Here is a 27,833-nt window from a genome sequence, read left to right as displayed (position 1 = left end):
TTGCATCAGATCAGGTAGGTTGGGGAGCCTCATTTGAGGTTTATAAAATTGTGAGGACCTACATAATAACAAACAGGAATAATCTATTTCCCTTCTCTGATAGATAAAAAAAATACCAAGGATATAAATTTATAATAATTGCAGAAGAATTGGAGAGAAAATTAGGATTTTTTTTCCATCTTGCGGTTGATGGGCTTCTGGAACTTGGCTAGAAGTACCGTGGAGGCAGAAACAATTAATTCTTTTTTTTAAATGATTTGCCAGAGCAATGGGTCAAATGGCCACCAATGTTGCAAATTGTATGTCATTTTATTTATGATTTTTGTGGTAGCATTTTGACTGAAAAAATGTGCAAAATATTGCTTCGTTCCATCTTAAAAGCTTGGCGTAATTACTATTTTACTATTTTGACAGTAAGTAACTGTTTTAGCATTATACTGTACAACTACCTCTTTTGTTCATAACCCATTCTTCATTCAGAAAGAATGTGTAACGAAGATGTGGATCATTTGATAGCATTCATACATTTCAAAAAATGAGAGTACGATGTAAAGGGATTTGTATTTGATCACTGGGTCCAGACTGTAATCTTGTAAATCTTAAGTACTCAGTGTGAAAACAGACACAAATTAGCAATATTAACTGAATATGAATCAACAATGCAATTAAAAAAAAATAGTTTAGAGTGTTAATTTTACAGCATATCAATTTTATTTGTAAGGGTTGATCTGATGTTTGGCATAATTTAATGAACTGTATTATTTGGGTTATATTATTGCCTGCTCTGATATTTCTTGAAACAAGACATGTCAAGTTTTCTTAAAATCAGTAGACCGGTGGTGGAGGAAGATTAAGCAGGGCCCGACTCCAAATTCCACTTCTTGACCTCACCAGAAAGTCTCAGATACCATATTCTCTACAGCTGATAAACCACCTGATTTTCACAGGAAAGTTTTAGTAAATTCCTAAACCTAGTGATGCCATTGAAACTTTTTTTGTTGCTTTCACTCAGTAAAATGGGATGAACGTTTTTTTAAATAATTTGTATGATTTGGCAATAATTGATTTTTTTTTAAATGTCACGTGGAGTGCAGGATTTGTCTATGGAATCAATGGCCAAATATTTTGAAGGCTATGCTTCATCTTGAACTAATTTGGTATTTCTTCACAGGAAAGTCAAGAAGGGATCATTGCTCATAGATTCGAGCACTATTGACCCTGTAGTTTCTAAGGAAATGGCCAAAGCAGCAGAAAAGACTGGAGCGTTATTCATGGATGCGCCTGTATCAGGAGGTATGCTTGCTTAAGAAGTAAGACATTTTCATAAAAGAAATGCCTGCAAGAAAGCTGTCCATCATGGAGGTAGAGTGTGTTTAACTTTTCCTCCTCTTAACTGACCAGAGCAGAAATCAGTAAACAAAGTAAATTTCATGTGTGTGTATTTGGACAGAAAGTACATCCTTCTCCCAGCTCAATAAATTGGGATGAGTCACCTGATGAGCGAGATGAAATTTAATGACAGACAGGAATCTTTGCAAAAAGCATAACAATATTTCAGGGAAGAAGAGCGGCAGCTTGTAAATTCCCTTCACTCTTCAGGATTGTTGCAAGTTTTTTCCCCTCCAGGGCCCTGGATTCAATTCAGACCTTGTGCTACCATTGGGAGATTTGTACATTCTCCCTGTGACTGCAAGGGTCGCCCCTCGGTGCTCTGATTTCCTCTCTCATGCTAAAAGAGTGTTGATAGGTTAATTGTCCTGGTATGTCTGGGTGGCAGGAAAATTGGGGCGAGATGATGATCCCGTGAAGGATAATTGGTTACAAGAAAAAAAGTGGTGAGATGGAATAAGTGGGGTTGCTCTGAGAGAGCATGGCCTTGAGTGGCCAAACAGCAGCATCTAGTTATTACTCTGTGACTCATTTTTAAAGCATTCTTAACAATGACATTAATGTAAGTTGAAGAAGAAACAGTGCTTGGAACTGGTCATCATGCAAGCGAACTGTTTAAGTACTTCATTGACCTAGAATTAGTGGGAAAGGCACTGGGAATAAGGGTCAATTATCGGGCAGACTGGGAATATATAGTGCAGGGTAAATTTTGTTTTTTAGTTTAGAGATACAGCACGGAAACAGACCCACGCTGACCAGCGATCCCCGCACACTAACTCTCCTGTACATTATCCTATCCTAGGGACAATTTACAATTTTACCTATGTCAATTAACCTACAAACCTGTACTTTGGAGTGTGGGAGGACACCGGAGCACCCGGAGAAAACTCATGTAGGTCACTGGGAGAAAGTACAAACTTTGTACAGACAGCACCTGTAGTCAGGATCGAACCCAGTCTCCTCTGGCACTGTAAGGAAGCAACTCTAAGTTGCCACCATACAAATTAATAGTTTAGAACAATTTGACCGAGTGAGATATTATGTTGCAGTTGCGTGATACAAACTGCATGCATATGCATCTGTTTTTGATATTTAATCTGCTTCTGCTTTACTATCACAAACAGATTCATAATGTCCAAAGATGTTCTGTTCTGTAATAAATATTGTGTAAATGAAGGCTATAATATCAGACCCAATGATTTACAGTGACAGTGATTATATGGCCTTTGGATTTTTGTCAGAAAGCCATGATTGGAAATTTATTTTTATATTCCCATTCCCACGGAATATATTTTTAATCATAACTACATTTTAATCCCCCAGGGATATTGATGCACTAGCATGTGCCAATTGGCGTTAGGTGTCAGGTATTTGGCGATGGAAGGATGGAATATAGCTTTGCATGAAAGTTGGGTTGGTGTGCAGAATCTGGGTACATGTTTGACTTCAAGAGCAGTCATTTTTCAGTCCACCAGTAATAGGGGAGCAATGTGAAGGATTGTAAGCATTAGATGGTTTCTTGTGATTTAATGCCATTTTAGTCAGCAAACACTTTTAGATAAGCTGTAGATAGCAAGCACATTCAGGGTTGGGTGGTTTTCTTGTTGTGTTTGAGGCAGCAAAGTTTGCAGCAGGGTGATGCCATCCGGTTAATAGGTTCCCGCCCATAAAGGGTGCACCTACGGGTTGGCGCCAAGCTGCAGCGCTGCTGCTGAGAAATGGGTGGTGAAATGCAGGTTTGGCTCTGTCATTTCTGGATACCTTGATGTGGAAGAATCTGGAATGGAGTATAGTTTAGAAGTTACCCAGTATTTAATGTTGTTGAATTCTCAAAGTAACCACATTTTCTGGAAGGTGTAAATGGACCTAGAGTATCTTAGGTGATTTTTATTTCCCAAAACCCTTGCAATGCAAATCACTGAAAGATTTACATTAACTTAGAGCTAATGGAAAGCTATGAGCTTGTGCTTGGCCTGAAGAGTTTGATGGAGCTCTTTTATTAAAAACACTCTTTTTTGGGGGCTTGATGTGGGTGTCATTGACAAGTTAAGCATTTATTGCCTGTCTCTAAATGCGCTTGAGCTAGTGGAATTGAAATGTTTGTGAACTGCTGATGGGTTAAGAGTTGCAGGATTTTGACCTCGTGACAATAATGATATATTTTCAAGTTTGGATGGTGCATGGTTGGAGAATCTGCAAGTGGTAGTGATCCCATATTTCTATGCCCTCGACCATCTTGCTGCTAGTAATTGCAGTTTTACAGATGCCAGGGAAGTACTCTATGAGGAAATTGCAATGTATTTTGTAGACAGTGCACACTTGAAAGTGGTGAGTGAAAGGGATGAGGTGGTAAAGAGGGCCTTTGGCATGTTTGCTTGCATTTGGAAGGGTATTGAGCACAAAAATTAGGACATCATGATGCAACATGCACAATTCATTGGCGAGACCACACTTGGAGTACAGTGTGTAGTTTTGGTCACCCAGCTATATGAAGGATATCATTAATTTGGAAAGGGTGTGGAGGATATTCACCAGGATTTTACCTGGGTTTGCAGGCTTGAGTTATGGGGAGAGGTTCAATAGACTAGGATTTTTTTCTTTGGAGCGTAGGAAGCTAAGGGATGACTTAGTGAGGTGTCTAAGATCATGAAGGGGTTCACAGTCATCTTGTTATGGTAGAGGATTCTAAATCTACGGGGCATAGGCTGGGGTAAGAAGAGATAAATTTAAGGGGGATCTCAGGGGTAACTATTTTTCACTAAGAGGATGGTGTGTATCTGGAATGAGCTGTCAGAGGAAGCTATCTAAGCAGATACAATTACAACTTTCAAAACATATTTGGATACATATATAGATAGGAAGGGTTTAGAGGGATATAGTCCAAATGCAAGCAAATGTGACATGCCCAGAATGCCAATAGATAGAATTGGACATGCCCTTTTCCATGCGATATTGTTCTGACTATGACTGCTGCCATGAAGACCATTGGTGGAGAAGAATGAAGGTTTAGGCTGGTGATTTGAATATTGATCAAGTGGGCTGCTTTTTTCTTGCATGATTATGTAATGCTTGAATGTTATTGAAGTTGCACTCATCCAGGTATCATTCCTTCATTCTGCTCACGTGCCTTGTAAATGCTAAAACGTTTTTAAGATGTCAGGTTGTACACCATAAGACACAGGATACTCGGTCTCTGAGCTGATCTCGAGGCCTCCCTATTTATGTGGCTTGTCCAATTCTGTTCTGGTTGATGGTGGGGAACTTGGTGATGGCTGTGACATTGAATTTTGGGGTAGGTGTTTATGTCTCTCCTTATCTTGTTGAAAATGATAGTTTCCAAGCTTTTTGGATGGTGAGAATGTTACTGCTTATCTGTTAATGTCTGAATGTCATTCTGCATGCGATATGGGCTAATTTATTTGCTGAGGTGTTGGAAATGGAATTGGATATATGGCATTTGAAAAAAAAGTCTGCTCATTGAAAATGACTTGGTTGTTTGTAATGCTTGTCTTTAGAATAGGCCATTTATAGCACAAATTATTACTGATTCAATTATGGGATTGGGAGATAACAATGGAAATCAGTTGTGATTAACTATCTGTATGAAGAAGGGTCTCTACCCGAAACGTCGCCCATTCCTCTTCTCCAGAGATGCTGCCTGTCCCGCTGAGTTACTCCAGCATTTGTGACTACAATATACCACATTCTGGGATGTTTTTATTTTTGGCCATCCTTTCACCATGGAAGGTGTTGACTCCTTTCTATGGTCTTGGATACCTGGTAGCATCTTGTTCAAGTAAGAGAATGTAAATATTGATATTAGGCTGTTATACTATGAACCCATCATAACCTGAACCTTCAAAATAATTTCAGAGAGACTCCAGCATGAGTGGTCAGTGATTGAAGCAAATCTGGGATTTTTTCATTAATTTCCTTCCTATGACATGTGGCCATAATACCTATGATAAGACCCATCACAACATCAGCTGACATAATCAACCCAATAGAGTTGGAGGACTCGGTGTTTATTCATTGATATTTACTTTGTGTAGTGCTTATCATTGTAAAATCAGCATTTGGGATAGCAGCAGTTTTTGATGATCACCGGAATTTTGCTGCTAGCTGGCACAATTACTTGTTGAGGATCTGTATTGAAGGTGGGAGAAACTATACATAATACTAGTTTTCAACATAATGTCCTGCAAAAAGAACAATATTTTGGAAGATAAATACAATGCATGATTCCATGGAGGGAAGTAAATACCCTCCCCTAATTAATCATGTTGGTATGTTAGATCTTTTACTTTCAGTTATCACATACAAAATGAAAATTAGACTTTATCGTGTATTGGGGAAGTCATCTGTCAATATAATGCATGACTAAAACCTACCTAATATATAATTATTCAAAATTGCAAAGTATTGTCCTTCCCATGAAAAACTGCATTTAACAAGGTGGCTTGCTGGCATAGTGGTAGAGCTACTGTCTTACAGTGCCAGAGAGATGAGGTGAGACCTGGGTCATAGATCCTGACCTCAAGTGCTGTCTGTACAGAGTACATTCTCCCCGTGACCTGTGAGGGTTTTCTCTGAGATCTTCGGTTTCCTCGCACACTACAAAGATGTACAGGTTTGTAGGTGAAATGGCTTAGTGTAAATGTAAACAATTATTTCTAGTGTGTGTAGGGTAGTGTTAATGTGTGGGGATTGCTGGTCGGCACCTACTCGGTGGGCCGAAGGGCCTGTTTCCGCCCTATATCTCTAAATTAAACTAAACTGTTTATTCATTGGATGTTTTCAAGAGAGATAGATCTATCTCTTAGGTCTAAAGGAATCAAAGGATATGGGGAAAAAGCAGGAACGGGTATTGATTTTGGCTGTAAGTTAGTTGTATTTAAATCAACTCGCGTTGAAACCAAAGTGCTTTTCATAGAAGAAATAAAGAAATATGGCCATATTGAATGGCTCGAAGGGCCTAATGGCCTTGCTCCACCAATTTTCTATGTTTCTAAAATCCATCATTGGCATTTAATTTTCCAAATAAAGACATTGTATTTACTGCCCTCCATTATCAAACTGTACGGTGATTGAAGAATAATTATATTAATAAGTCCTGTATACATGTCTTAGTAATTGACCAAATTGTTTTCTAAGAATAATTTAATTTCCGTCTCCACTCTTCTCTGCAGCTTGGGTCATAATTTATTGGCTATCAGTAGCCCGCTTGGATTTACACAGGAAGTTTTTCATGTTTTTGTGTCTCGGCTTTAAGTTACAGCTGCCCATTTCAAGTATCAAGAGTATTATGTTTAGTCAAATCTATTGTGGTCTTTTTCACATTTATTACATGATAAATTTTGATAAGCAATTCTACTCTTCTTCTGGTAGTCTAAATACCAAGACTACTTCAACCTCCCTGGACTTATCCTCGGCTGAACAGCTAACCCACAGCAAAGAAACAATTGAATCATTATCACATCAAGTAGTATATTTTTCCGCAGGCAGATCTGGGGATTAAATACAGATTTCAAAATGTAGGTCTGGGCTTCATTTTAATTCATCTTTGACATGAAAGAATGGTATTCAAATCCACTGCATTGCCCCTTTGCCAGTTCTCCTGGCATTAATACAATTGTGTTTTGTTAACGTAATAATAATATAATCTTCACCAGAAAGGTAAAGCCCTGGCAAGTGTTTTATCCCTGCAATATTGTTTCATTGGTACAACTGGACCCAATTATTTGCTACCGGGTGTTAACATTTATGCAGCTATTTTAATGTTTTCATGTTTTCACATCTTGTGTGATTTGATGTGTATAACTGGAGTATCTTAACCAATTTGAAAGTTCATAGATATATCATTGTGGAAAGGAGCAAGTCACTCAAGACATTCTAGATCTCATGTTGGCCTCCATTAATGAAACTTTTGGCAATGTCACAAAGTATAACCTGCTTTATGTTACAATTTTTCATTGTTACTAGCCAGCCACATCTCTGTTTATGTTAACCAAGCATTGGGAGCCTTGTATGCTAATTCTGTTTTGTGTGGCAACACCAAGCTTTGTAGCAGCTAGTAATGGTTTCAAAAGGAAGGCTGGTAATGGCTTGTAAAGTTATTTATTTAAAATAATATATAAATTGGCTGCGTGATAAACTGGAATTAATTTTTTTGGCATAAGTAACTTATGGGCAGGAAGCAATTTATTTTGTCATATATAAGTAAGTTGAATTGGTTTTAAGTGGAGTTTAGGAAGTTCAAATGAAACCTATTTAATTCAGTGCTGAAATCAGTACATTCTAATTACCTTGTTTAATATGATAGGAGTTTGTGGACACACACAATCATATCAATCTGTCATTGATTTAAAGACATGTCTGGTATTGTACACATCAAATGCTGAAATAACTTTAGAGTCTTCTAACTTGAGTTAATGACAGTTTTACTCAACTCAGGACTTAGTGGAAAATGAAGCTCGGTTGTAAATTACCTCCCCAACACCATAAACTTTAGGATATGGGGATTGTGTGGTCCTTGATTTAGATTGTTTGTTTATCAGCTGGCGCCTGGTCTGGAGTTGAGATTTGTAGATGTAAATCTCTTGACAGAACTTGAAAACTCCTGCTGGCTGCTTTCTTTATGACTTGGGGTAAATTGATTTGAAAGTTCTGCTTTAATAATGATACATGTGTGTTCCTTTCCAAAGCATTTTACCAAAGTGCCCTCGTTTGGAGCATTTGAATTGTGACTCGTTGTTGACACTTGCGTCAAGAGGCAGCAATTATCATTGTGGCTGTGAATATCCCTTTTCCAATGATTTATCAGTCTATTAGATTTCATAACAGACAGGAATATTTTGCGGATTTTTCATGACCCTGACAACAAGTATTAAACTTTTAAAGAAATTCAAACAATATTCAACAAAAAAATACATCAATGAAGCTTGGGTTGATCAAAAGTACTATGACTAATCATTACTCTTTTCATCCACTGTGCATCAAATGTATCATGTTTATAATAATTAAATATAATATTAAAATATTGCATTGGATTTTTAAAATATTTTTAATTATCAGTTTGATTCTAAATGATGATTATGAAAATAATTCAATTTGAAATTTTGAAGTAACTGGATGTAAGGTGGTGAAATGAAATGATCGCTTCCACAGTACAATCATAACAGTGCGTTACCCACAAGAAAAAATCCATGGTTCATCTGTGGAATTCTCTGCCACAGAAGGCAGTGGAGGCCAATTCACTTGATGTTTTCAAGAGAGAGTTAGATTTAGCTTCTTCTTGCCTATGGAGTGTACAGCCTAAAGTTGGAGGACAACTTGTTCTATTTGATCTTATTTGATTGTGCACGCCGGGTTGATTGCATTAGTCGAAACAGGGCGGACCACGTGAAGGTTGCAATCTCCCACCTAAGATTTAGCTCTTCGGGCTAAAGGAATCAAAGGATATGGGGGAAAACCAGGTACGGGGTACTGATTTTAGATGATCAACCATGTTCATATTGAATGGCTCGAAGGGCCGAATGGCATACTACTGCACATATTTTTCTGTGTTTCTATGTTTCTCCGAGAAGATGGTGATTTGTAAAATTTTTTAAGCCACTGGATTGTTACGAATACCTTGGGTGCCACATTGGTGCTGCTAGTGGTGCCAGTTCCTCAGCGTTAGTGGCCCAGGTTCGACACTGACCTTGAGTGCTATCTGTCTCTGTACTTTATCTCTCTGTGACTGTCTGATGCATCCATAATAATCTTTATTATAAATGTAATATATTTTGATTTGGCAATGCAGCAGGAGGGGTATTGTATTTCCAAGTCAAGTTGTGTTTGGGGTTTTTAACCTGCTTTGAATGGATTCTGATCAAATGTTAGTTCTTCTTGGTAAGGCTGACCGCGCGGCCTTGCATCACCCGGCGCGGCGTTAATGGCTGCGGGACAATTGTTATCGCCCGCCGGGGGCTCTGACTTTGACTCTGACATCGGGGGGAGAGGGAAGTGCAGGGGAGAGATACGGTTTTTTTTGCCTTCCATCACAGCGAGGTGGAGATGCGCTGTGATGGATGTCTGTGTAAATTGTGTTGTGTCTTGGGTCTTTTTTTTCTTATATGTATGACTGCAGAAACAACATTTCACTTGAGCCTCTATGAGGTTCAAGTGACAAATAAATTGTATTGTATTGTATTGTATTTTGTAACAGAACTTCAGGAGAGAAAGCAAGAACAGTCCTACCCGAGTGTTGAGCTGATTTAGGCCTACTCATCAAGTGCATCAATATTAGATTTGTTTGTGAAAAAACTCATGACTTGTTAACAAAAGGGGAGTACTTCAATCTAGAATAAAATTCCAAGATTTTGATACAAAGGGTTTTGTTCATGCTACTCTTCTAAAGCCTCTCCAAAAGAGGGTAGGACGATTCATTCATATGTGAGATAATTATGCTATTGCTGGATTTTTAAATATTCTGTGCCTTGGACATTCTTCCAGGAGAATATAAATTGCAGGTAATAACCGAAGTTCCGCAAATTCTAGTCCCACGTAATTTGTTTTTCCTGTATTTAATTTTCTTTTAAAATATGCAAATGAGGGCCTGCAATTGACTACTCAATTTCATACTGCTCGCCATGACGTGCATTGAAATTGCCTGTCAAGTTTATTGAAGGCACACATTATGTGTCTGCTTTTTTTTGCTGCTGCTCATTTTGAAAATGAAACATTTAAATTCCCCAGCATTAAAATCTATACAGCCTTTTGAACAGGGCTCTGTAAATGAGTTCTCAGTTTAGAGTAATCGAGCTCTACAACACAGAAACGGGCTCTTCAGCCCACCTTATCCATGCCAACCAAGTTTCTTCCGTTATCTACAGCATTGTTGCTCAGTCATGATGGGTATTTTGAAGGAAATGCAGATGCCAATAACTGCACAAACAACATTCAGTCAAGTGTAAGGTGGTATTGCAGATTGGTTACGTTGTTAGTGTAGCTTTTCACATATCTGTGCTGATCTTCATAGCCCCCTAGAACTTGTAAATTGGATACAACAATTTACTATACCCTTTTGAATTAATTAATATAGCTGAACAATTCTTTTAAGTGGCATATACTGCTTTGTCTTGTTCAAGATAGTTCTTAAATTGTTAAATCAATTTGAAAGGCAAGACCCACATTAAAAGCAGTAAATGGATCGAAGTGCAGGGAGATCAAAGTTGTTCCCTGGAATGGTTAGTTGTAAAAGTCTGAAGGTTGTGCATCACAATAAACAGAGGGAGTTCTAAGGTTTTAAAGTTCTGGGAAAGGATGAGAGTATATCTTGATGTGTAGGAAACTATCTTCATTGTCGTAAAATTGATCAGTAAATTATTTGAATGCATTTTGTTTTTGTCTGAATGTGATGGATGTTCAGCAGCTGTGGCGGGAACAATATTTTGCAATTGTGTAAAGACTTTAAATAAGGCCATCAAAAAGGCCAAAAGGGACTTCTGCTCCAAGCTGGAGGATGAGACGGATGTTCGGCAGCTGTGGCGGGGCCTGAATGCAATCACCTACTACAAGGCGAAATCAGGAGGCAGCACACATGTCAGTGAAACTTCACTCCCTGACGAGCTCAATGCGTTTTACGCACGCTTTGCTAGGGAGAACACTGATGTGCCTTCTCTAGCCCCCATTCGCTGTGATGGTATTTCAGTCACGGTCATTGAGGTTGGCGTCAGAAAATCCTTCAGAGGAGTGAACCCTCGCAACGCGCGTGGACCTGATGGCATACCCGGTCGTGTTCTAAAAACCTGTGCGGACCAACTGGCTGGAGTTTTTACGGACATTTTCAACCTCTCACTTCTGAGGTTCCCACCTGCTTTAAAAGGGCATCAATTATACCGGTGCCCAAGCAGAGTAAGGTGACGTGCCTCAATGACTATCGACCAGTGGCACTAACGTCGGTGGTGATGAAGTGCTTTGAGAGGTTGATCATGGAGCAAATCAACTCCTACCTCGACAAAAACCTGGACCCACTGCAGGTCGCTTACCGCCACAACAGATCAATGGTGGATGGTATCTCACTGGCTCTCCACTCCGCACTGGACCACTTGGACAACTAAAACTCATATGTCAGGCTGTTATTCATCGATTACAGCTCGGCATTTAACACAATCATCCCCTCCAAGCTGGTTACCAAACTTACAGAACTGGGTCTCTGCGCATCTCTCTGTAATTGGATTCTCGACTTCCTCATTCACAGACCACAATCTGTTCGTATTGGTGGAAATGTGTCAGCCTCGATAACAATCAGCATGGGAGCACCTCGAGGCTGCGTGCTCAGCCCCCTGCTGTACTCGCTCTATACTCATGACTGCGTAGCGGTTCATAGTGCGAACACCATCATCCGGGGAGATGGCCAGCCCTGCCGGCGGTCTGTTCGTTTATTCACCTTTTTGTTATTTTTAGCGTCTGTTTAAAGTTTGTTTTTATGTGAGTGGGGGGGGGGGATCGGGGGAAACTTTTTTTCAAGTTCTTACCTTCCCGGAGATGTGATCATTTTTTGGATCACATTCTCCGGGCTTTACGGCCTACCATCGTTGGAGCTGGGAGCCGCCTCGGACTGTCGTGAGCCCCACCGCGGGGCGCGGACTTAACATCGGAGCGGATCCCTTGCCTGGGATCGCTCCCACCGTGGCCTGCGGACTTCCCATCAAGGGCTTGCAGTCTCGGGAGAGGCCCCCGATGGAGGGCTCGAGGCCCCCGACCGAGGAAGAACAAAGGAAGAGACTTGAACTTTATTTAGCCTTCCATCACAGTGAGGAATGTGCAGGAGTCACTGTGGTGGATGTTCATGTTAAAATGTGTTTTTGAGTCTGTTGCTTTTAATTGTATGACTGACCTGGCCAGTGAAATTCCTCGTATGTTGCAAAACATACTTGGCGAATAAAATCTGATTCTGATTCATCAAGTTCGCTGTCGCAACCATTGTTGTGGGACGTATCACTGATGTAGATGAGTCAGAGTATAGAAGTGAGCTCGACGGTTTGACCAAATGGTGCCCACACAATAACCTGTCTCTCAACACCAGCAAAACAAAGAAACTGATTGTGGACTTTGGGAGGGGTAGGATGGGGACCCATAGTCCCGTTTATATCAACGGGTCGATGGTGGAGAGGGTCAAGGGCTTCAAATTCCTGGGCGTGCACATCCCTGAAGATCTCTGCTGGTCCAAGAACACGGATGCAATCATAAAGAAAGCACATCAGAGCCTCTACTTCCTGAGAAGATTTTCTGGAGAGTCGGTATGTCAAGGAGGACTCTTGAACTTCTATAGGTGCACAGTAGAGAGCATGCTGACCGGTTGCATTGTGGCTTGGTTCGGCAACTTGAGCGCCCAGGAGCGGGAAAGACTGCAAAAAGTTGTAAACACTGCCCAGTCCATCATTGGCTCTGACCTCCCTACCATCGGGGGGGAATCTACCGCAGTCGCTGCATCAAAAAGGCTGCCAGCATCATCAAGGACCCACAACATCCTGGCCACTCGCTCATCTCCCCGCTGCCCTCAGGTAGAAGGTACAGGAGCCTGAAATCTGCAACATCCAGGTTCTGGAATAGCTACTTCCCCACAGCCATCAGGCTATTAAACTCAACATACAAAACTCTGAACATTAATAGCCCATTGCACTTTATCTGTTTATTTATTTATGTGTGTGTGTGTATATATATGCATTCAATGGTATATGGACATACTGACCTGTATTTATGCTTACTGTATCCTGTTGTGCTGAAGCAAAGCAAAACTTTCATTGTCTTATCTGGGACGCACGCATGACAATAAACTCTCTTGAATCTTGAATATGGGTTAACTTCTTAACCCTCATGTAACGCACCAGTAGATGGCATTATAGCCAAATCTGGGGAGTCTTTCAAAGAGGCACAATTGAAACCTGTATCTAGCTTTCGTAACTTAACTCTTATGGCAGGGAAAGAATTTACCCTTGTGAACAAAATAAGTTGTGTAGTTGTGCCATTAATCAGGCAACAAATGTATTCAACTTCTTTCCGCCCGCAGACCTGAATTTATTACGTGTGCATGTTGTCAATTAATAATTTATTTTATTTTTTTATTTTAATTAAAATCCCTGAGAAATTCTAATGAAATTGTGTTGCTCTTATATGAATCCCAAAGTGGGCCTAATCAAAAGTGGGTTTTGAAGAAAGGGTGAATGAAGAAGCATGTTTAATATTATATGGTGAAAATCTTTTTGCTATTTTCCTCATAATCTTGTGCACACACATGCATAAACAAATGTGAAAATGGTATGCCTTACAAAAAGATTCCTGGAAATCCTTTCCGTTAATTGCTAATGTTATTTTGTTAAGGGTGTATTTGTTTCCAGTTATTAAGATCACAGTGTATTAACTGAATCAATGCAGCTCGGGGTTATTATAAATTGTTGTACATACTCCTTCAGCCTTGGAAGAAAATTGTTGGATTTTTATTGGTTTTTAGAAAATGTTGATCTGTCAGTTTCAATGCTGTTATTTGTATTTGCTTCTCTTCAAGTTGTTTACTTGTGATTGGTCTTGATGCCTTAGTTTTAGTTTTGTTTCCTGAGAGTCCATTTTCCTTTTGGTTGAGATGCTAAATCAATGTCCTGATTGTACGCTCAGGTGGTTGTTAAAGGTCTTGATGTTAACATTTCATTGTTAACTGTGCTGTAGAAGCACTTCATTGGTTGTAAAGATGTCCTGAGGTCATGGAAGGCGCCATATAAGTGCAAGTCTTTTACTTTCCTCGCAACAATGCTGTCTTTGTTGTTGTGGACTCTTGCTGTTTCTGGCTGACATGTACTTTGGCTTGTTGCCTTTCATTTTCACGCTCAGACTGATTAATTTACTTTTTCCTACCGGCTTTCAGATTTTCCTTTTGCTTATTATGTTAACATGCCATTTCAGATTTTTTTTCAGATCTGAGTTTTGTTCTTGATTCAGATGAATGACTCTTCCAATGCTCTCTTTTGTACTGTGCTTTGGGAAATCTGTCAATGCAGCCCTTCAACTGGTTCCACTGTTAATTAGATCTACTGTTAATTAGTGCCAGGGTCCAACATAATGCATTGGCTCCACGCATACCTTAATTAACCAGTCATAATCCAGTGCCTTTTTGTGTATCCATGATGTCTTTGCTTTACAGTAGGTGGATTGATTTACACTCTGCCAATTGTGGAAGAAGTGTGCAGGTACAATCAGATTCACCCAATGTTTTCACGTGACTGGTTTATATGAGAGTGAAATGTATTAACTGAAGTTCTCTCTCTGTTACCTCCCTGGTTTAGTTTGTAGGTATATTTCAAATCTCAGAAATAAGTTTAAAACATTATTTCATGTAACTCATAGGTGTGTGGAAGATTTATGTAGAGCAATAATGTGAAGACAATATTTAGCTCTTGGGACTAAAGGAATCAAGGGATATAGGGAAAAAGCAGGAACGGGGTACTGATTTTCGATGATCAGCCATGATCGTATTGAATGGTGGTGCTGGCTCAATGGGCCGAATGGCCTACTCCTGCACCTATTTTTCTATGTTTTTTATATCAACTAATAATGGCAACCGCTTGCCTTCCTGCCCGTGATGTTGTGCTTCAAGTAGTGGAAAACAGAAGGTGGCAACAGAAGCTCAGCAAATTTTTCGTATTTCAGTAAATCGTTCTTCAAAATATCAATCACTTCCCTTTTGATTGATTGTTGTGTATAGGCAGAAAGTGTATTCTGATCATGAGTACTTTCTGTATATATGTCGATTAAGAAAATTATTCTCCTCGTATTCACCTTTTATCTTTTCCCAAAACATTACATTTGTGACCACTGGTCCATGAACCAAAGCGACACCTCTGTCAAATCTCCTTTGACCTTTACTCCAAAGTGAACAACCCAAGTCTCCCCAGGGTAACCTGCAGCTAAAGCCCTTTACTTTGGAATGATTCTAATAAATATTTTCTGTATGTTCTCTATGCTCTTCATATTCTTGCCAAAGTGAGGTGACCAATAATCAATCCAGAACTCCAGTTGTGATCTAGGTTGTTTATCCAGGTTGAGTTTAGGTTTCTTTCCTTTGTGTTCACTTATAAACAGAAAAATATTTTAATTTGTGATGGTAGTTCCTAAAACATAAGTATTTATTAACTGGAAGTAGATAAAATGTTGCCCAGTTTGCATAAACCATGCTATGCTCGTGTAAACATATGTACATTTTTATGGAACTTTATCCCTGAAATACAGTATTTTGTGAAAGAAGATCACTGTGATCTTCAGTAGGTTTTCAGAAGCTACTGCGGAGGCAGAGGAAACCAGTGATGGTCATAAATGCCAGAAACTGACAGCATTGGATATTGTCGGCAGCCTAGTATTCTAGCTGCAGGTGGTCTGAATGTTCACCCCCGCATATGAATGTTTTTCTCCCCCTGTAGCTTTGCTTTGATGTTCTTTTATAGATCAACCTTCAACATTACGACATATCTTCAGTTTAGAACTAAATCTTACTGCAATGCTTTTTTTATGTGTAGGAGTATATAAATGATGATTCTTCCATAGCTGCTTGACAATTGCAGTCAGTGACATAAATTCCACTCCGGCCTTCTGCAGTTTATTTAAAAATTGCACCTTAGACGATCTTGTGTGTTGCTGTTCGGCATTAATGTATGGAAAACACAACAAATCGTGCTGCAAAGTGGCTGTACCATGATTATGTATTAACTAGTGTTAACTGGTTAAGGTTCATCTGGTATATGTGCGAAGCACTGATGAATCAATATACTAACACTGTTGGGATCAGCAAGTGTCTATATAATTAAGTCGTTGGCAGACCTGTGCTGCATTTGGAACACATGTTGACAAGTACCAGTATAACTATCAACAGTCAGGAATGTCCATGAGAAATGCAGGACTTTTTCTCTTGAGCTAAGCACAAGCGCTGGAGGAATTTAGCGGCTCAGGCAACACCTGTGGAGGGAATGGACAGATGACCTTTAGGGCTGGCACTCTTTAGACTGATGGTTTCTATTTTGAAAAATGAAAATGCTGATATCTGGTCCTTTTCCCACTCGCAGTTGGTAGTCATAAAAGATGGATATGACTATCCCAATTATTGTATATTATGAAAGGTGCAAGATAAATTTGAGATGACAGACACTTGGTCATAGATGGCCTTCAGTGTTATAAAGCACACTTGTATTAGGTGTATTTTGCATTGTAAAACATGGCCTGTCCAAACCAGTCCTGCTGCCCATTACTTCAGATGGGGTTTTTTGTTGTTATTTTCCGAGCAAAAATCTGCATCGCTCGGCAACAAATTTCTTGTCATTTTCTCAAGCAAAGACCATTTCTGTTATGCTGGTTCTCCACCCGTTTTGGCGTCTGCCATTGCTCTCTTAATTCTAAACTATGCAAATCTGGACATATTTGAAACACATCATTAGATCTCTCTGACCAAAGCAGAGGCTATTGGATCTTCCTGTTGTCTGCAACAAAAAAAACTTACTCCTGAACTTTTTTGCAGAGGAAGATAATATCTGTCAAGTTTATCTTTATCCTTTCCTTACTCTAAATGGAAGCCTGTTCAGAATCCTTGCAAGACCCTATGACTGGTAACATTATAAATGTTTCACTGCCTTCTGTTCTGTTCCTTGTCTTTTCAAAATTGCTGTTTCGTCCTTGCTCCTCAAAACACACACCCACGCTTTCTCGTTGTTCTTGCATACGTCATGATATAAAAATGATATCATTAAGGTCTTTAAATTACATGCTGACTTTTCCTACAACATTGTGACCAGCTATCCTTTTCAAAAATATTCTTCCTCCACCTACCTAAATGATTACAGCAAGATCATTTTTGTGACTATCCTCTTATGGCTTTAGAACCATTGCCACAAAAAAGCTCATCCCCTTGAACGAGTGGTTGTTCATCCCGGTAGATTCTGGTCCCTTCCAATAGAGGTAGAAACTAGCCACATGTAGCGACACCTGGTGGTGGCTTTGGTTAGTCAAACCCTCGGATTGGCTGCACCGATCACGTGGGCGTGGGGGGGGGGGGGGGGCGAGTTTTGCAAGCTTTTTACCGAGTTGTATCAGCCTAGCGTCACACTTGTGGAAGTAGCATCGTGTTTTTGGCTGCCTTACCGACCAGACTTAATTCGTTGTTTTACTGTTGCAAAATAAAGCAATTTAAATTCACTCACTGTCTCGACTCGCCAAAAACCCCGACGCTACCACTCATGTATTGGACGTCAAGAATGCAAGCCGCCGCCGTTCCTGACGCTCAGCAGAATGCTGTTGGCTTCAAGCTGCCCGTGTTCTTGGCTGAACAGCCACAGGTTTGGTTCGCCCATGTCGAAACGCAGTTTCATCTCCGCAACATCGTGGTCGACGACACCAAATACTTTCACGTCGTCAGCGCGCTCACACATGGGACGGCTTCGCGGCTGCTGCCGTTCCTCCAGGACCCACCGGTGCTCATGAAATACGAAGGCCTCAAAGCCCTCCTACTTCGTACGTACGGGCTCAGCTGCAGAGATCGTGCTGCGCGCCTGTTACACATGGACGGGTTGGGCGGCCGCAAGCCGTCGACGCTGATGGCTGAGATGCTCGCCCTGATGCATGGCCACCCCCCGTGTCTGATCTTCGAACAGGCATTCCTAGAGCAGATGCTTGACGACATCCGCCTCATACTCGCCGGTGCCTATTTCACTGACCCCATGCAGCTCGCCGAAAGGGCCGCCGAACTCTGGCTCGCGAAGCAGCAAGATGGCGGTTCCATCAACTGGGTCTCCACGCAAGTGCGGCAGTCACCTCGGCGGGATCGCGGCAACACGCCGCCCACGGCTTACATCGCAGAGCCACAGCCACGAGCTGGCGACTGGGGTAAGCGCAAATGGTGCTTGTACCATCTTTGTTGGGATGCTGAAAATCAACGCTGCCGTCAACCATGCTCGTTCCAGGGAAACGCCTCGGCCAATCGTCCGTAGAGGCGATCGCGATCGGCCCGAACTACCGCCTCTACGTCCGTGACCGTCACTCTGGCAGGCGTTTCCTTAGTGACTCTGGGGCTATTGTGAGCATCCTCCCGCCGATTGGACGTGACACCCATGCTGGTAAGCGGAGCCCTGTGCTCACGGCCGTTAATCGTGGTACCATTCGGACCTACGGCACGCGGACCCTCTTGCTGTCTTTCGACTCCCGCCTGTATGAGTGGACTTTCATCATTGCCGATGTCGCGCAACCGCTCCAGGGTGCCGATTGCGCCCCGCCTCACTGATTTCCCCGAGCTCCTCACTCCCAGCTTCAGCATGGCGGCCCCCAAGCATGTGGTCTTCCATCATATCCCCATCGTGGGCCCACCTCTGCATGCCCGGGCACGCCGTCTTCCATCAGACAAGCTGAGCATCGCCCGGGAGGAGTTTCAGCTCATGGTGGACTTGGGGATTGTCCAGCGCTCGGACAGCCGGTGGGCATCCCCGCTACACATGGTCCCCAAAGCATCTGGGGGGTGGAGACCATGTGGGGACTATAGGCATCTGAACGGCATGACAACTGCGGACCGCTACCCGGTGCCCCACATCCAGGACTTTCCCACCTACTTTTCAAAGGTCGACCTTGTCCGTGGCTATAACCAAATCCCAGTCCACACGACGTTCCCAAGACCGCGACCAACGTTCGGGTTGTTCAAATGGCTGCGTATGCCCTTTGGGTTGAAAAACGCAGCGCAGGCGTTCCAGAGACTCATGGACAGGGTCGGGACGGGTCTGCCTTTCGTCTTTATCTACCTCGACGACATCCTGGTCGCAAGCCGCACCCAGCACGAGCACATCGAACACCTGCGGACCCTCTTCCAGCACCTCCTCGACCACGGCCTCATTATCAACCCCGCCAAGTGCCAGTTCGGCCTCCGCTACATCTCCTTCCTGGGGCACAGTGTGACATCTCAAGGTGCCGCCCCTTTACCCTCGAAGGTGGAGGCCATTAGGCAGTTTCCTCGTCCACACAGGGTAAAGGGGTTGCAGGAATTTGTCGGCATCGTTTTGTGCCGGCAGCGGCCAAAATCATGCGCCTCCTTTTCCAGTGCCTTGCGAGCAAGCCGCGGGAGCTCGAGTGGTCCTCCGAGGCGGACGAGGCGTTCGAGGGTGCCAAAGCGGCCCAGGCCAACGCAACCATGTTGGTCCACCCGCAAGCCAAAGGCCTCAACGGCCGCACTGTGGATGCCTCTGACACACGGCTGTTGGCGGCGTACTAGACCAGCTCATTGACGCCCGCTTGCAGCCGCTGGCGTTTTTCAGCCATCGCCTACGAGCCCCTGAGCGCACCTACAGCGCCTTCGACTGGGAGCTCCTGGTGTTGTACCTGGCCATCAGGCACTTCCGCTACTTTCTCAAGGGCCGCCCTTTCACTACCTTCACTCCTCACCTTTGCCTTGGATAAGGTGTCCGACCCGTGGTCCGCCCGGCAGCAGTGACACCTCGCTTGTATCTGCGAGTTCACCACGGACGTGCAGCACGTCGCAGGCAAGCACAACACAGTTGCGGATGCTCTGTCCCGTCCCGACCATGGCATAGCGCGCGGATGCTGGGATGGCGGATTACCACACTGCTGTTTCTGGTCTCCGGTTGACTGACATCCCGTGTGAATCCTCAGGCACAATGGTCCTCTGCGATGTCTACATGGGTCGACCTCGCCCCATTGTCCTCATACGTTGGCGCCGCCGGATCTTTGACTCCACACGGTCTGGTCCATACGGACGACCTCTGTGCTGGTGGCGGACAAATTTGTTTGGCACGGGCTCCGCAAGCAGGTGGCGGCCTGGGCCCATGCCTGCATTCCCTGTCTGACCTCCAAGTGGACTCTGCCCTGGCGTTGCTGGCAACCCTCCATGAACGGGTGAGTGGGCTGGCTCCAGTGCCCACCTCGCAGCACAGGTTGATGGCGGTGCACGTTGGTCCTGCAAGATTGCATGTTTGTTTTACGCGTCTACGAGGGGCTGTTCCGGGTGTTGCACTCTGGAATCGCCACTTTCACCTTGGACATGGGGGGCCAGGAAAAGATTGTCTCCATCGCTCGACTCAAACCTGCTCATGTTGACGTTGACAGCCCGCTGGTTGTCACGCAGCCCTGATGTAGAGGTTGTCCGCAGGCTGACCCAGCTGCACCTGTTGTGCCTGTTTCCCCAGACCCGGTTGTTCCCGTTTCTCCCCACCCCGTTCCGGCCTCCTGGCCTTGTTCGGCCAGTCCCCTTTGTTACGCACGCCCCGTAGCCTCTTACCACGCATTCTGGTCGCCCTGTCCTGGTCCCTGCTCGGTTCCGTACCTCGGGTTCTGGGGGGGGGGGGGGGGGGGGGTCCTGTAGCGACACCTGTTGGTGGCTTTGGTTGATCAAACCCTCGGATTTGCTGCACCGATCACGTTTGCGCGAGGGGCGAGTTTTGCGCGCTCTTTACTGAGTTGTATCAGTCTAGCACCACACTTGTGGAAGTTTCATCGTATTTTTGGATGTCTTGCCTACCAGAGTTAATTCGTTGTTTTACTAGCAATGTTACAAAATTTTGAGATTTAAAAAATCAAGTCTGCAATTTATCCCATCAGATAAAGCATAACAATAAGTTTAATTTGACACCTAATTCACTTTCATATCTCAAGTAATAAAAAAATTTATGGCCATTTTCATACTCGGAAATTAGCATCTTGTTCCCTATTGATTTTCTATGGACATAACAAAAAAGCTGTGATCGTGGACAGTCAAAAGCCCATAACCTTCTTAAAAATTAGGAGAACTGAATGAAATTTTCAGTTATCATAGATTGAAGCATTCTGAAACAAATATAAAATAATCTTACTTGGATGACCTGAAATTAAAGCATATAATTAGTTAGTTACCCAATTGTAGCTAATTTCAAACTTCAATTACTAGATGTAAACATCTATCCATTTCTTAATAAATGATTAACATTTTTAAATAGCCCAAGTGTCCAAATAATATTCACAAATAATTCACAATAAAACATGATTTTTAAATCTCATTTACATCTATAGGCCAAATGGAAGGAATGTAGTGTTCATTTGCTGTAAATTAAAGTCAATTTAAATCGGCTTTCTAGTGGGTTCCTGTGAACGCACTGGTTTAGAACGTTCACATTGCGCTGGATTTGTGCCCTCAAGTGCCCAGAAAAATACTGTGGGATATAAAGAGCCCAAAATGAACTACTCGCTATAGAAAACTTTCTATACAAGCCCCATTTAATGTAAAAATAAGGTACATACCTTTAATTGTTTGCTTTATAAAACCCTGGGGCTGCGAGAGGTTGCAGAGTGAGAGAGTGATTTTTAAACTACTATAAATATTATACAAGGCCATAAAAACTAATTATACATTTTGCGACGGGGTCTTTCAGCGATTTTCCGTTAATGATTTACTAGGCTGAACATTTTCGATTGGACCAGCCTAGTAAAAATCGCGTTTTAAACCCGCCCCTCTAACCAGCGCCAAAATCGCGCACAAGGGGTGGGGCAGATGCTCAGCCACGATTCAGGTAGGTTTTGTAACATACCTAGTTTTACCGTTTCAAAATAAAGCAATTTAAATTCACTCACTGTCTCGACTCGCCAAACATATTTGAGGGAAAAAAATATGGATTCAGGAAATCTAATTCCTTTTTGTCATGGAAAACACAAATGTTAAGTTTCCAAATCTGTAACCAGCCTGTTGTACATTTATTCAGGGATTAATGCTCTGTTAACAATTAACAGCCTCGAGGCATCTGGTGACTTTATCAGCAGCCATTTCATAGGCACCGTATATTACATTAGGTGATCAGCAAATCTGGAAAGCAGCTCCAAAAGCATGCTCATTTGATATCATTGTTTTAACTTTATTGCGAAAAAATTTGGCAGTTTGACAGGGATTTATTACCATCAGCCTTCGCAATCCCCTTGCATGATATTTCAAGTCCAGTGAATGAAGAGAAAATCCAACCTTTGATACATTTGCAGGTGAACGAAATAGTGTATTAAATAACCGAAAGGACGTATTGCAAATTGATCCATTTTCTATTCATAAAGTGCTCTTTACTGAATCAGCTTTTTTGCACTGTAGGTGTAACATTTTTAGTCATAATTATTGAATTAAAAAATAATTGTCTCTTAATTCCCTTTGTGGTCTTGGTTTTCTCAGCTCTGGTGCCCTCCCCAATCTATGTCACTGGCATGAACTCTGGTCTTACGTAAATCATCCTACGTGAGCTTTCTAGGCTTAAAACACAAGGGAGTGATTGGCAGTCACCAAGGTACGTTGTTGAGTAGTGTGACAGCCGCCGGGAAGAAGCTGTTCCTGGACCTGCTGGTCTGACAACGGAGAGACCTGTAGCGCCTCCCGGATGGTAGGAGGGTAAACAGTCTATGGTTGGGGTGAGAGCAGTCCTTGGCGATGCTGAGCACCCTTCGCAGACAACGCTTGCTTTGGACAGACTCAATGGAGGGGAGCGAGGAACCGGTGATGCATTGGGCAATTTTCACCACCCTCTGCAGTGCTTTCCGGTCGGAGACAGAGCAGTTGCAATACCATACTGTGATACAGTTGGTAAGGATGCTCTCGATGGTGCAGCGGTAGAAGTTCACCAGAATCTGGGGAGACAGATGGACCTTCTTCAGTCTCCTCAGGAGGAAGAGACGCTGATGAGCCTTCTTGACCAGAGTTGAGGGTCCGCGAGAGGTCGCTAGGGGTCGCTAAGGTGTCTAATCTGCCCAAGGGGTGATTTCCTCAAAGCCAGAGCGGGCTGCAGCTGTCCCCGGTGCTGAGGCAGCTGGGCTCCTCCTCAGTCGCTGCTCGTGCGTGACCCTCCTTATATGGCGTGAGAGGCCGTGGCTGCGCACTGCCAGCATTGTGACGACTCCTTGACCGACACCCGACCCGACCAATCAAACCGCAAATGCCGTTCGTGGGGGGGGGTTTCGAACGCGGCGAGAGCCAGACAAACAGGCTGGCCGCCATCCCGCGTGACTGACACCAGGCTGGCCCAATAGGAGAAGGGACCGCCCTCTGGGCCGTCAGCTGTGGCCAATGAGGAGGGCGGGTCAGGCGCTAAGCGGGGTTAGGTTGCACGGTGCAGAGCGGCTGGGTGCTGGGTTCGAAAATGCTGTGATGGAAAAAAATCAACATTGCAGGCTGTGCAGTGGATACTTTTCCCTTTACACTGTGTGGAGCAGCATGGCTGAGGAGAGAGCTCAGCCGATCGCAAAGCGTCTCTGTTCTAGGCCCTTCCTAGTCTCATAATTGTCCCAGTAACCCGCACTTACCGAGAGAGGCCACAAACCGGACTCTCACTTGGATGCCAGCGCTAAAATGGTGGCGGAGAAGTAGACCTAACGATACAACAACTTGTTTTGTTAGCTCTACATTTATATCTGCTAATGTTCGATTTCAAATGGTTTATTAATGGAAAGTGTGTGGCTCCCAAAACAATCTTAGCCAAAATAGCATTGTTTTTTCTCTCCCTCATCACAACTTTCTTGTAGCCTACGACTGTAAGTTAATACTATTCATAAAAGTAATGCTTGCGAGGCAATCTTCTTCATAACAAAAGGAAACTCGTCAAGTGAAACACTTTGGAGTTACAGCAAAGACTGAGACACACGAGAGCAGGTTGAAAAAACGAAGGCAAGGAGCATGCTCACGGGCACAACTGATCCAGCCCGCATGAAGTCGCATTTTGCCCAATCAGGCCCGTGACCTAAAATGAGTTTGACACCCCTGAACTAGACCAAGTGTGGACCCGTTGGGTCCCCCTCCCCCAAGGCAATATTCCCCCAGTAGCGCTCACCTATACACAACGCTGGATATTAAAATGGTGATCCAGGCCCGCCAATACTCCCCCAACTGCACAGGCGCGGCTTACGGGTCCCCGTTGTGACGCTAATGATCGTCGTTGTGACGCGAGTCAAAATGGCGATCTAAAAATGGCAGCGGGCCCAGCAACCCCCAACCCAAGGGTTCTCTGAGGGCGACAGATAGCACAATGGGCTAAGAGTTCGGCTGGCGACCGGAGGGTAGCCGGTTCAAATCCCGCTTGGAGTGCATACTGTCGTTGTGTCCTTGGGCAAGACACTTCACCCACCTTTGCCTGTAATGGAATGTTACGGCGGCAGGCGCGGGCACACCGCGACGCCCTGTGTCTCCCTTTCAAGGGAGATGCTAAAAATGCATTTCGTTGTCTCTGTACTGTACACTGACAATGACAATAAATTGAATCATTTCATTTTTTTTTTTTTTTTTCTCTGAGACATGAAAATTATTTCAAGGGTTTTCCGCAAGGGCAAAAAGGTTGTGAAACGCTGCCCTAGAGTGACCAGCTGCTGCCTCCAGGATATTTGTTGCAACTATAGGATGCTGGAACTCAAATACTCTGTATGTACATGGAACCTTCTTCTCATGGTATAATCTTGCCTTTTCTTGCATGTTGCAGACATTCCTGCTCAGCTGAGATTGCATATTTGGGTAATCACCCATCTTTTCATTGTTTCAATCCCAGTATTTATTTATAATGCAGCAAATGCTTAGGCCAGATGTTTAAACTTATTCACCACTGGATGTTTTTCATTCATTCTAAATTATCCACTTATCTCTCCCTCCCTCCCCCCCACCAAAATAAATCGTGAAAATATTTAATGTAGAAACAAAGAAATGATTCCCTGTGATTTTACAATGCTGGCGCTGCAATCTTTGGATATTGAAATGTTTGGAGGTATGGGTATCAAGCAAAACACAAACTGCTGGAGGAACTCAGCGTGTCAGAAAGCCTCTGTGGAAACAGAGAGATGGTTGATGTTGTGGGCTGAGACCCTCTTTCAGGATCATAGGTGTAGCAATCATCCCATAATTGATGGGATTTATGTCGAGGACAATTGGTGTCCACGCACAGCAATTATATTTAGCTTGATGAGGCTTTAATCAAGGTGCATACATTTCTTAACAAATCAGTCATTTAATGAAAACACTAATCTAAATGCGTTATTTTCTTTACATTCTTTGTTTCGTGAAAAGCTTAACAACGATGTTGATAATACTTTAGATGATCATTTTGTTATTTTTAAAACCATGGAATTTTCAAATGTTACTCTGAGGGATAGATCTTCCATTCATAAAATTAATTTAAAGCCAGATAAGTTATTCAGCATTTTGCTTTTCCATTTTTGTTTTGAATGAGATGTAAGACGTTAATGTTCATATAAAGTCACTCATCTTTGTGGTCTACTCATAGAGAGCTACTCCTAGAATACAATCACTAAAAATAGTTTCTAAATGTTATGTAACTCAGAAGTTGTCATCCATTTATCATCATTACAATTGCCAATTCTGACTTCTTTACTGCAGTTTTGTCGATGAAGAATGGAGGCTCCTGGAGGAGCAGTTGAGATCAGACAGCAACCTCCTAACATGCACTTAATGCTCCATTGTGTAAAGGGCTGAATTCACTTTTGACTGATGATGGCTTCACCTTTTATTCTTATTGTGAAATCCTACCTCTATCCTACCCCTACCTCTAAATCCTTACCTCCGAATCCTACCTCTAAATCTTACCCTCTACAAGAACAAGGACGAGAGAAGCGACTGCAACAACTACAGAGGCATCTCCCTCCTCAACATCGTCGGCAAGGTCTGCTCGGGTTATCTTGATCCACCTGCAGAAGCTGGCAGAACGTGTCTACCCAGAGTCACAGTGCAGTTTCCGAGCTGGAAGGTCAACAGTAGACATGGTCTTCTCCCTTCGCCAGCTCCAGGAGAAGAGCAAAGAACAGCGGATGCCCCAGTATGTTGCTTTCATTTACCTCACCAAAGCGTTCGAGCTCATCAGCAGAGATAGCCTATTTAAGGCTCTGCCAAAGACCCACCAAAACTGCAGATCATGATAGAATCCTTCCACATCAACACGAAGGGGTCAGTGCAGTTCAATGGCAGCTTCTCGTAGCCCTTCGACATCCGCAGTGGCGTCAAACAAGGCTGCGTCCTCGCTCCCACACTCTTCGGGATTTTCTTTGCTCTGCTCCTGAAACATGCCTTCGGCACTGCAACAGAGGGGAATCTACCTGCGTACTAGATCAGATGGCAGCTCTTCAACCTCACCCGCCTCAGAGCAAAGACAAAAGTACGTGAAGCTCTTATCAGAGACATGTTGTTTGCCGATGATGCTGCAGTTGTGTCCCACACCCAGCAGGAACTACAGTCACTGATGAACCGCTTTTATCGGGCATGCAAGGACTTCGGGCAGACCATCAGCCTGAAGAAGATGAACATCCTGGGGCAGGATACAGAGGCGCCGCCTGACATCACCATCCACGACTACGGACTTGATGTCGTCCATCAGTTCACGTACCTCGGCTCCACCATCACCGACAACCTCTCCTTGGACACATAGATTGACAAGAGGATCGGGAAGGCAGCTACAACTCTCGCTCGCCTCACAATTCGAGTGTGGACGAGCCCAAAGCTGACAGTGAAGCCAAAGACAGCAGTCTACAACGCCTGTGTCAACAGCACGCTGCTGTACGGCAGTGAGACATGGACTACATATGCCAGACAGGAGAGAAGACTCGACACCTTCCATCTGAGAAGCATCCGCCGTATCAGAGTCAGAGAGAGAGTCAGAGTCAGAGTCAATTTAATTGTCATTTGGACCCCTGGAGGTCCAAACGAAATGCCGTTTCTGCAGCCATACATTACGCACAAATAGACCCCAGACACAACATAATTACATTTAACATAACCTTCCATCACATAGCTGTGATGGAAGGCCAAATAAACTTATCTCTCCACTGCACTCTCTCCCCCCCGATGTCAGAGTCAAAGTCATAGCCCCCGGCTGGCGATGGCGATTGTCCCGCGGCCATTAAAGCCACGCCGGGTGGTGCGAGGTCGCACACCGGGTCTTGGTGTTAGAGCCCCCGGTGTGCGCTCGCAGAGTCCGCGGCCATTCCAGCCGCGCGGGGCAGTGGTGTCAGGCCCCGCTCCAGGAGCTCTTCAACCCCGCACTCGGGCGGGAGAAGTCGCCGTTGCAGGAGCCCTGAGAAGCGGTCTCCCTCCAGGGAGCCGTGGGCTCCCGGTGCCGTCGTCCACAGACCCGTCGTTGGAGCCTCCGACTCTCCGGTAGCAGCAGCAACGACAGCAGCAGCAGCAGCGCTCCTCCACCGCTCCACCCGCTCCGGACTCGGCCAGCTCCGCGACGGCAACGGTGAGTCGACACCTGAGTCCCCGGCTTCTTCCTGTTGGAGGCCGCTCCTCGTTGCGGCCTCAACGACACCTGAGACCCGACGAGAAAAGGTCGGGTCTCCAGTGCAGGGAGAGAGGGGAGTATCCTGGGCATATCCTGGCAAGACAGAGTGTCCAACGCCGAGATCCTGTCTACTTCTGTACACTCTGTACACTC

General features: G+C 43.7%; 1 protein-coding gene across 1 annotated transcript in view; it reads left to right on the top strand.

Annotated features, from left to right (window-relative positions):
• The window catches only part of hibadhb (3-hydroxyisobutyrate dehydrogenase b), a 112,521-nt gene that overhangs the window by 23,740 nt on the left and 60,948 nt on the right, over nt 1–27,833 (top strand). Inside the window, exon 4 of the mRNA XM_055659902.1 lies at nt 1,172–1,293. Coding sequence (XP_055515877.1) covers nt 1,172–1,293 — 122 coding nt within the window. The remainder of the gene's footprint in view (nt 1–1,171; nt 1,294–27,833) is intronic.

Source organism: Leucoraja erinacea, chromosome 2 (genome assembly GCF_028641065.1).
Source record: "Leucoraja erinacea ecotype New England chromosome 2, Leri_hhj_1, whole genome shotgun sequence".
Taxonomy (NCBI): domain Eukaryota; kingdom Metazoa; phylum Chordata; class Chondrichthyes; order Rajiformes; family Rajidae; genus Leucoraja; species Leucoraja erinaceus.
The sequence above is the reverse complement of the archived record's forward strand: the minus strand, read 5'-3'. Positions and strand labels throughout refer to the sequence as shown.